General features: G+C 49.7%; 1 protein-coding gene across 2 annotated transcripts; it reads left to right on the top strand.

Annotated features, from left to right (window-relative positions):
- The first annotated feature begins 371 nt into the window (after nt 1–371).
- On the top strand, nt 372–9,893 carry PRKAB1 (protein kinase AMP-activated non-catalytic subunit beta 1). Of its 2 annotated transcripts, XM_070769565.1 has the most exons (8): nt 372–617; nt 711–889; nt 3,454–3,617; nt 4,443–4,536; nt 4,819–4,933; nt 6,762–6,895; nt 8,316–8,384; nt 8,572–9,893. In XM_070769565.1, the coding sequence occupies exons 2-8, from the start codon at nt 731–733 to the stop codon at nt 8,647–8,649; spliced, it is 813 nt and encodes a 270-aa protein (XP_070625666.1). In that variant the 5' UTR covers nt 372–617; nt 711–730; the 3' UTR covers nt 8,650–9,893. The 2 variants fall into 2 exon arrangements, with proteins under 2 accessions (XP_070625666.1, XP_019833369.1); XM_019977810.2 differs by having other exon boundaries at nt 373–889.
- Nucleotides 9,894–10,415: the final 522 nt, after the last annotated feature.

Genomic DNA, 10,415 nt, shown 5'->3' with positions numbered 1-10,415 from the left:
GGCATGTGAATATGCATTTTGAACAGGCACTCCACATGATTCTAAGGCACTCAAAGGCATGAGAGCTAGCGCATTAAAGGGCTTTAAGGAGTCTTTTAATTAGATTTGCCCTTTAGGACGATCCCTTTGGCTGTAAAGTGTAGAATCAACTGGAAGTGAGCAAAGATAGCCAAGATAACACTCTCACTCATGCCAGCGCGGGACCGAAGCCCAGATGACCTGCGCGCTTCTGTGCCCCCTGCCGGCCTTCAGCAGCTTCGTCCCGCGCTGTCCTGAGCGACCGACTGCGACTGCGCTCTCCGAAGCCCGCGGGACCGTCTAGGGAGCTTGCCAGGGCGCGGACCTGGACCGGAAGCGGAAGTGAGGTCGAGTTGGCCTCGCGGGCTTCTCCAGCCTCAGCCACCCCCAACTCTGTGGGTCGGGTCCCTTTGCGCAAGTGCCGGAAGCGGAAGTTTCTAAGAGGTTTGGGAGTTGTTTGGGGAGTGTCGGGTTATCGTAGTTGGTGGGTTCACGTCGCCGGCTGTCTGACCCCGTGAAGCGCCTTTGTGAGACCTCTTCAATCTTGCCGTCCCGGCTCAATCAGGATCCCGACCCCGAACCTTGGCCTGCGGGCTCTGGTACCTAGTGATCTGACTTTTCCCTAGGGTCCTGGTGGAGATCCTGGGTGTCCCTTGTCTCTCCCCTGGAGTGAGGCCTCTTCGGCTTCCCAGTGTCTCCGTAGACCCTCGCCATGGGCAACACGAGCAGCGAGCGCGCTGCGCTGGACCGGCAGGGCGGCCACAAGACACCCCGAAGGGACAGCTCCGGGGGCTCCAAGGATGGAGACAGGCCCAAGATCCTGATGGACAGCCCCGAAGACGCCGACCTCTTTCACTCTGAGGAAATCAAGGTAATGGCGAGTGGGACAATCTGATTCCCCTTTTAACTGTTGAAGTCTACTAGATGCCCCCCAAGCCCGCGCCCTATTCCTTCTAATTAAGAAGTGGAAGAGCCCTCTTAGCTCAGTAACTTCTGTCTAATTACCGATGTGAGAAAGTCTCCCCGAGGGGGAAGGAATTCACTTCGTTTAACATCATTAAGGAAAAGGCAGCGCTGAGACAGGCTCAAATTTTTGATTAATTAAGATCGTGGCACCAGCAGTAATTGAGCCCCAGTCTCTGCTTTTCTCTTAGGTATAATTAATTTCACAGCTCTCAGGAACCTTCCACCACTTTTAAGTAGGTTGACGGAGCCTTTTGTTGTGGTTTTACAGTTTCTTTTCTGTTTTGGAGAACACGTGTAAAGTGAACATATGAGTTGAATAGCTGACTGTAGCTGTCCAGAGGTCTTTAGTTACGCGGAAAATTTGTGGTTCACCCTTGAGAGCAGGCACAGAAGAGTAATCTGACTTTGGAGGTCAGTAAGTAAGTGAAACATCAGTCTAAAGGAGGCAGCCAGCTGCTACTCAGCTTCTCTCTCCTATTGTTTATATATGGCTTAATATTTTAAACAGGCCAAAGCAAACATTTTTACAGGCCAAACTTAGATGTCCTGCTGCAGTCTGCTTTAACTTATCATGATAAACTGAAGATAATTCTCAATTCTTGCTCTAGCTGCTCTCCTGCTAACCACCTCCTGTGGTCTGTTTCTAGGGGCAGAGCCCAGTCCAAGAGTACTCGGTGATTCTGGCAGCTGATATGTATGTGGTATAGCCTAAAGAAATGAACTAAATGCTTAAGGGACAGTCAGTTAAGGGAAGATGACAAGTACCCCTCCTCCGCCCAGGGCCTGCTAGTTTCTGGCTGCCTGCTCACCATCACTGTCCATTGGGCTAATTGTCCGGCAGGTCGTTCCGGTTGTGCTCATGTTTCCTCAGATGCTGGAATGGGTGACCATGTCATTACCTTATCTCCTCACCTGAATCTTAGCTTTGAGGCTAACTGTGAAGAGTCTGCTTTTCCTTAGCCCGCCAGCCTGTCATTTCAACTTGCTTTCTGAGTTTGTTGCTTTCCCAAGGCTGTGTGCAAAGTGAACTGTGAAATCCTTTTTCCAACAGTTTGATATCTCTTCCCCAGGAAATAATTTTGGCCCAAAGGTGGCTGTTTAAGACACCATAAGAATCAAACTACTTTCTTTAAGAAGTGTCTGTTCTTTTGCCAAATTAAAACTCTTTACAAGAAATGTTTAACATAGGAAGTGATCTGTACAGAGTTATTTTAAATAACTTCCCCTATCATTTCCATAGAAGTTATTGAAAGATATAGCAGACACACTGGATTAAATGCCTAGATACAAAAAAAAAAGTCTTGGATTCTTTTTAACTGTACTCTCTGCTAAGTCGCTTCAGTCGTGTCCGACTCTGTGCGACCCCAGAGACGGCAGCCCACCAGGCTCCGCCGTCCCTGGGATTCTCCAGGCAAGAACACTGGAGTGGGTTGCCATTTCCTTCTCCAGTGCATGAAAGTGAAAAGTGAAAGTGAAGTCGCTCAGTTGGGTCCAAGTCTCCGCAACCCCAGGGATTGCAGCCTGCCAGGCTCCTCTGTCCATGGGATTTTCCAGGCAAGAGTACTGGAGTGGGGTGCCATCGCCTTCTCCGTAGGTCAGCGTTTTGACTGTGGTTAGTTATCACATCCTCAGTGGAAAATGATACCAGTCTGTTATTTAATCTGTAGCTTTTGTTAAGGCACAAAGAATGCAGGTATCTTTTAAATGAGCTCAGGTCAGTATTTGAAATGAAGGTGCTAGAAGCTTGCTCTAGACCTTTTAAGAGTCTGTCACAGCCTAGCACTCCTAGTCTGGCTTCTGACGAGGAAAAAATATGAGAGATCCAAAACCACGTATCTTCCACTGAGAGTCAAACGTGTTTGTTTCTCCCATCCCAGAATACCTCTGTTAGACAACGCTGCCCACACAAGAAGTTACCGTTTAATGAGGGTCAGTCTTTGTCTTGTCTTACCTTTTGCTCCGTGCTGCCTGGATGGCACTCCGTGAATAGCTTTTCCCTTCCTCAGCACCTGGATTTCCCAGTCGTCAAGTTGAAAGCTCTGGAATCATCCCTAATAAAGTTTCATGTACTTTAAATCTTGCTTGATTAACGGAAGAAAATGACATTTATTACCTTGTCTCAAATTCATTGCTGCCTTCTTTCAAGTGAGTTTTATAATTTTTCAAGTTTTGATGTATACCCCTTGAATAACAGCAATAATAATAGCTATTAATTATGAAGCACCTACCCTGGGTCTGACCCTGTGCAGAGCATTTTACATGGACTGTCTCAGTCTTCACAACCTTAAGAATTACTTTTATTCTCTCCATTTTGCAAGTGGGAAAACTGAGGCACAGCTGGTGAGTTAATGGGCTGGAATATAAACCTGGGTAGTGACAGCTGCCTTTTCAGAATGAATTGTCAGTATTAAGGTAACAGTCTCTTGCTGTTCCTGTTCCCTGTTCCTGAGTAAACTGCTCTGTTTCTAGGCTCCAGAGAAGGAGGAGTTCCTGGCCTGGCAGCACGATCTGGAAGTGAACGACAAAGCTCCCGCCCAGGCTCGGCCAACTGTTTTTCGATGGACGGGGGGTGGAAAGGAAGTTTACTTGTCTGGGTCCTTTAACAACTGGAGTAAACTTCCCCTCACAAGAAGGTATTCACCTGGATGTGTTCACGTATTTGTCTTAACCCAGGGATCCTCTGGTTTCTGAACGATCCCTGGGGGTGAATAGAAGAGGATGTTTTTATAAAGTAGATGCTGAATGGAAAAATAGTCATGCTTAATAATTCACAGGGTTAAAGTCTCACACCCAAAAAACACACTTAGAAGTAAACATCACTCGGTTATTTCTGTTACACACAGAACCAGGCTGGGCCTGGTTCTTGACAGGGAACTGCCTGCTTTTCCAGGAGTCCAGTTGGTGCAGGAGGGAGCCACTCAGCCCAGTTATAAGTCATGCCTGTCAAGGGAAGAAAACAATCAAATGAGAGAGGTTTTCCTGGAACCTTTTTTTTGTTAGTAGTTATACAAGTTTCTGTAGGGAACTTTGTACATCCTGTGAAATTGATCCCCTGTCCTGCGCTAGGCAGACTGACAGAGGGTAGAACTTGGCAGGCAGCTTGCTGCTTGTCTTGTGTTGCTGTCCTCCTCGGCGTCCAGACCGCCAGGTGTTACTTTGCGCATAGCGGGAGGACAGATGCCTGTTTGTTGAGTTTTTGATGGTAGGAATGTAGATTCCTGGTATTTGGGCAAAGCGAGTTTTCCAGGAAACCTCTTATGTTGCTACTTTCTGGTAGCTTTTCTGGATTGAGATCATTATAATGAATTGTCTCAGTTGGTTAAAAAATGTTTATTTCTCCTGTGGCTGAACTGTTGATTTTACGTGGAAGCTTTGTTTTATTCCGGGGCTGGTTTTGCAAGTCAGCTCAGAGTGCAGCTCACCCTACTGACACCCTCTGCTTCCTTTTTCTCTTGCAGCCACAATAACTTTGTAGCCATCCTGGATCTGCCTGAAGGAGAGCATCAGTACAAGTTCTTTGTGGATGGTCAGTGGACACACGACCCTTCCGAGGTACGCTTCCTCCCGCCCCAGTCCTCTGGCTGCCCACACGATTCAAGCACAGGGCCTGCCCTCAGAGACAGGTGCCAGGTCCCTCTGTCCTGCTGGTAGAAGTCCCTGTGTGTGACCGAGCTAGATAGCAGTGCTCATTGTCAGCCTCTTGGCATCTTTGACTTGGATGAGCTGGTTGGCGGGCCAGGAGATGAAGCTTTCCCACCAGGAATGCTAAATCCTCTAAAGAATACCTTTGGAGACCTTACATATTAAGATTTCTACCTGTCTGTCTCTTCCCAGCCAGTAGTCACCAGCCAGCTTGGCACAGTCAACAACGTCATTCAGGTGAAGAAAACTGACTTTGAAGTGTTTGACGCTTTAATGGTGGATTCCCAAAAGTGCTCTGACGTGTCTGGTATGAACAGTTATTTTATACCACGTGTGTGCAGGTGGGGGCCGTGTCATTTTGAATTACGCTTGTTTCCCTTGCCTCTCCCTCTTGGGCGGGAGCCACCCAATGAGTAGACGTGAATATCTCCCCAAAAAGCCACAAAACTAATTTCTAACTCTGTGTTCAGTCAACTTGCTGAAATCTAGCTTCAAGGGAGCAGTAAGTCATTTGGGGGCGGGGAGCGGGGGATCCATCTCTAGGATTTAGTAGGCCTGCTTGGCCACAGAAAGCATACACTGGAAATGGGACCAGAGTTTGCTCTCATACCAGGGGCGGGCCCATAAGGCCCTAGAGAGTAGCATTGCGTCGTGAGGGGCCAGCACTGGGGGCGCCTGCCCACTTGGGGCTCCTAGAGAGTTTTAGCCTGCCAGGTGATAAATGGACCCCTCAGTGACCTTGGCTGTCACTTGCACATTCCATTTGCACCTTGTCAGAATCTCTTCAGAGGAGGAGGCTCACCACAAGACAGGCTGCACAGCACAACCTGCTGGGTAAGGGTCCTATTATAACGTGCCCTTCTTCCAAGAGTCATCCAGTCATCAGTCCTTCCGTAAGTTGCTTTCCATCCAAACCCAGAGGAAGAAACTGCTTGGAAAGAGCACGTACAAGGCAGGGAGAACGGCGTGTCGGCATGTTGAGTGTCATCGCCAGATGCTCTGCCCCCTCCGGCAGGGCTTTACACAGTTCCAGGACCCCTGTGGGAGGTGGGGCAGAGATCCCCCAGGAGTGTGCCTGACTGTCTAAGAGAACAGATTCAGTTCAGTTTGAAGATTGAGTCTTCCCTTACCTGCCTGGGCCCAGAGGTTTGCCCCTGGGATCTCTTACTGTTTATCAGCTCAGAACTCTGACCAGCAGGTGGACCACGTGGCTGACAAGTAAGGTCATTGACCAGGACTCAGACATCACAAAATAGCATCTTCCACTCTCCCTAGCTAATTGATCTTTGAAAGAAGTCATTTCTTACTCAGATAAATGGGAATTGGGAGAATGTCCAGATACCTTAACTTGCTAATAAGTGAAATTTTAGACCACATACAAAAGCTTTTAGTCAAGGTTCTGCAGCAGAGGTCACCTGGGGAAAGCAAGCTGGTAAACCAGCTTCAGACTCTGCATGCTCTTCTCATACTCAGACACTCCCTTCCTCAGAATACATATAATTCCCAGCCGCTCAGTTTCCTGCCCTCGGTGCCTTTGTTTCCTGCTGTGGTGGGGCCGGATTGTGTGAAGGGAGTCTGTCCCCTGGAAAGCAACGAGGAAGGAGTTGGCGGAGCCAGGCCATCTCAGCTTCACGTGGATAGCACGAGTCTCAGGCGGCCACATGCATCCCCATTGTCCTTTGGATCACAGCTCAGTGCCTGCAAGCTGGCCAGAGATCACTAAGTGAGCGGCTTCTAAGTTTTCACAGTACCACACTGCTAGAAGCTTAATACATCTGTGTAAGTGATATACTCGAGCATGAGTTTGAAAAGAACCTGAGAGCGGTAGAAGCAGAGAGCCTTTAGAGGTCAGGTTTTCAACTTCTTGCTTTAGTTTTGAAATGTGCCCTTGCCCCTGTGTCAACAGGTTGCCTGCTTTCGTTTTTATTCTGGCTGGCAGTGCTCCTGACTTGGGCCTAACCATGGAAGCCTCACTAGCCTTGAGCTTCTTTGAGGTGTTTGCTGGCCCCACCTGCAGCGAGGAGGAAGTGTTAGCCTGTGTGGCTGTCGGGTTGGGTCACTGCGAACAGCTTCCTGTGACTCTGACCCAGAACTCCAGTTTCTCAAGTAAATGTCCTGTGGCCATCTCTCCCCAGAGTTGTCCAGTTCCCCACCGGGACCCTACCATCAGGAGCCCTATATCTCGAAACCAGAGGAGCGGTTTAAAGCGCCTCCCATCCTCCCACCACATCTCCTCCAAGTCATCCTAAACAAGGACACGGGCATTTCCGTGAGTATTATCCAGACATTTCCCAGACCATCCTCCATGGTTACGTTCCGCTGCTCTCCTCTGGCCACCTCTGGCAAAGCAGCTGGGGAAAATGGTCAGTGTCGCCCATCAATGTTCATGCCAGCTACACCTCTGATTCAGGAAAGGGCTGCTCGCAAGATGCTCCCAGAGCAGACGCCACCTCCCTGTCCCATGCTGCCTTTCTGAGCTCTTCCTCTTGTGTTCCACCCCCATCTAGCCTGAGCCCCGTTCCTTTTTAATTTCATGATAAAATATGTAACCCCCTGTTTTCAGTAAGCTACATGATGATAGAATTCTTCCTCTGGCCCTCAAATTTTAGAATCTCGTTTTAATCACCGAATTGCTTCTAGAAGCATCATTGCTCCTGGATCAAAATTAGAGGTCTGTGGGTAATGCACATTGCCCCTGGTAATTCATATTACTGCTGAAAACAAGCGTGCCTTCATCCTGAAGGGCATGTTGTTAAAGTTAAGAGCACCTTAACTTTCCATCCCGTTTAACCTGAACTGCCCAGTTCCCCCACCTCTGGACTGAGCAGCATAGCCATAATTCTTAGGAATCTAGATGTTCTTTTGCTTGGTCCAAGCCATCACCCAAAACACACATGCCTGTTAGGTGATAAGGTAATCATGCTGCTGTTCTGGGCGCCACACACAGGTGGGTGCACATGTGCTAAGGTGCAGAGCTGGAGGCCCACACGTGCCGGCGTCCGCTGCAGCGGTCACGTGTCCCCAAGGGCGCACTGTCCTTGGGCACCGGGTCCCACCCCTCCCCTGTGTGGAGAGCAGCCCCATGCACACACCTGATAGCTGAGCCAGCTTTTGTCAGGTGCTTCAGCATTTATAAAACTGGGGAGTGTACATTGAAAATACCCTGGATTCTGACTTCTCTTTAAAAATAGGAAGATGTGGCAACATTTTGGGTCCAATATATGAGCTTGTGTGAAGCAATAGCACCTCTTCCCTGCCCCCAGTCATCCAGTGCTTTCTTCAGGCTCACCGTCTGAGTCTCAGAGACTTGCAATCCAGTGCTCAGGAGCCTGGAGCATAGTTGTTTTTTCTTCCAGCTTTCTTTAAAAGCACCTGCAGTGCAGTTTTCTTTCTGGTCCTCCAACAAGAGGGCAGAGCCATGGCCCACGCTCTAGAGACCAACATGAAGCCTGATCAGAGACGCACGTTGGTGTGCCCAGCAGACACCCCAAGAGCTCCGCTTAGTCACCTGGCACGACCCCTCACCTCCCCTGTGATCATGAACAAGCCCTTTCACCGCCTGACTTAGGAAGAAAGGGGCCTGAGAGCCTGCCTCCTTTCCTTTGAAATCCAGTCCCATGAAACGTGGGAGAATCTCCGTGATTTCTAGATCCTACTAAGCGCACACATCTGCTTTTGTTCGCCCACAGTGTGATCCAGCTTTGCTCCCTGAGCCCAACCACGTCATGTTGAACCACCTCTATGCGCTCTCCATCAAGGTAAGGACCCGTTTGTTACTCTCTGAGCCGTGTTTCTTGCCCTGAGGCAACCCCCCCACCCCAGTGCTGGAACAGCCTGAAGTCCTTACCTGGAGGGCAGCTTCCGGGCCCAGGCACTTGTGTTTATGCCACCCTCTGGATTCTCGTGTTCCCTAAAATCTGAGCATATTTCCACCCTCTTCCTCAGGATGGAGTGATGGTGCTCAGCGCGACCCACCGGTACAAGAAAAAATACGTCACCACCTTGTTATACAAACCCATATGAAGAGGTGGGAGCCGCCGGGGCCCCGGGGCAGCGTGCACCTCCAGGCTCCACGCATGCATGCTCTTCGCTAGACGGAACGGACTGTAAATTCCCCATTTCACACTCTCAGTAAGGCATTTCATACCCGCCCTACACCTACCTGAGGGTTTGTTCCAGACACAGCAGCTCCCGGAGCACCTCGGTCTGTAACAGCGCCCTCAGCACCCGGTGGCTGTGAGCCGCGGGGCCCCTCGAGGCCGAGGATGGAGTAGGACAGCCGGCAGCCCCCACCCTGCAGTGTGAAGGATGGTGCAGGCCTAAATTTAAATCCCATGAACGTGGAGATTTTTCTTAAGCCAAAAATGAACACTAGCTGATGAAAGCTGTGCTAGTGAAAATCTGGGGAGCAGGTCCCAAGGCCACACAGAATTTCTCATCATTGGTGTGCTGGTGTTGACTCGTCCCTGCCGAGGCCTGCCTGCAGACCCACCAGTGAGTGGGTGCTGGTCCTGCCTGTCCCCTGAAATCAAGCAATAGATCATCCTCCACTCCCTGCTGCAGGGAGGTGTGATTTCTGTAGAAATTAGAGCTTGTCTGATTTCCAGATGAAGTTTTACAGTTGTTTCTTATGCTTATGTACATCAAGTGGTTTTTGTTTTTTTAAACCAGCAGTGGCTGACTATACGGCCTTAGGGCAATTTTTAAATCACCCCAACTAGACTCAATCATGTGACCTGTGCTCAGCAATAATCTGTTCTCAGAACAGACTCAGAAAACCGTGGCCGGATTCCTCCTTTAAGCTGGGTGATCTGCGGACTGACCACTGCTAGCCAGAAGGCTGTCCGGCTTTTTCGTAGAAGTGTAACGAGGTGGCACTGTCACCCAGAAAATTGTGGAGAGGCGCCCTGCCCTACTCCAGCCACCTTGCTTGGGACCTCTGGTCCCTACTCAGCAAAGAAGGCTGCAGCAACTGGTGTTGCTTATTCTGGAAGGAAGTTAGAAATTGTGGCCGCCTTCTGATTTTGTATCAAGAAGACATCCTTTGGACCAAAGCGAACCTCTCCACACAGCCGGAGATGTGCCTGTTCCCGAGGTTCCTGTCCCCGGGTCAGCAGAAGCTGTCACCCCGCCCTGTGTTCCTGCTGGGAGATGGAGGAGCCAGCTCCCTGGTGTCCAGTATCTGTGCCCTTCTTTGTTACTGTTTTCAAAACACTGAATAACTGTCACCCTGATGTACAGGTTGCAATAAAGCTTTGTAAAGATAATGGACATGCACTTGGGGGAAGCTCTGATTTCACGTGGTCATCTGGAGGAGACTGGTGCTCTCCCCGAGGTCTGTTTGGTGCAGTGCTATTCAGTCTTTTTCCCGCCTTGGCACACGTTGAAAATGGTACTGTCCTTCTGGCATTCCGGGATGAGAGGACAGGGCAGCTTGGCTGTCTGCAGGGCTGGGGGCCTTTCCCTCACCCACCTGGTCTTCACACAGATTAGAAGCCTATTAAGAGGCTATAAAGTGGAGCCCCTTGGAGCTGCTCACAGCAGGAGCTGAGGAGAGGCAGTAGTGAAAGTTGCTGGCTTGCCCAAGTTAGCAGCATCCCCAGGTCAGAGGTCTTGCTCATTAACAAGCACCACAGGGGAGCCTGGGATCATGACCCTCTGCTTGGAAGACCACAGGATGTTCTGGAGTCAGCTATTCTCACCAGCTAAAAGGGCCTCTGTCCCTTCTACCAAAAAGATGGAAGGTTACAGTGTCTCTTTAATAAGCCTTTTCTTCCCAGCCATCAGGA

The sequence above is a fragment of the Bos indicus genome, chromosome 17 (genome assembly GCF_029378745.1).
Source record: "Bos indicus isolate NIAB-ARS_2022 breed Sahiwal x Tharparkar chromosome 17, NIAB-ARS_B.indTharparkar_mat_pri_1.0, whole genome shotgun sequence".
NCBI classification, from domain to species: Eukaryota; Metazoa; Chordata; class Mammalia; order Artiodactyla; family Bovidae; genus Bos; species Bos indicus.
The sequence above is the reverse complement of the archived record's forward strand: the minus strand, read 5'-3'. Positions and strand labels throughout refer to the sequence as shown.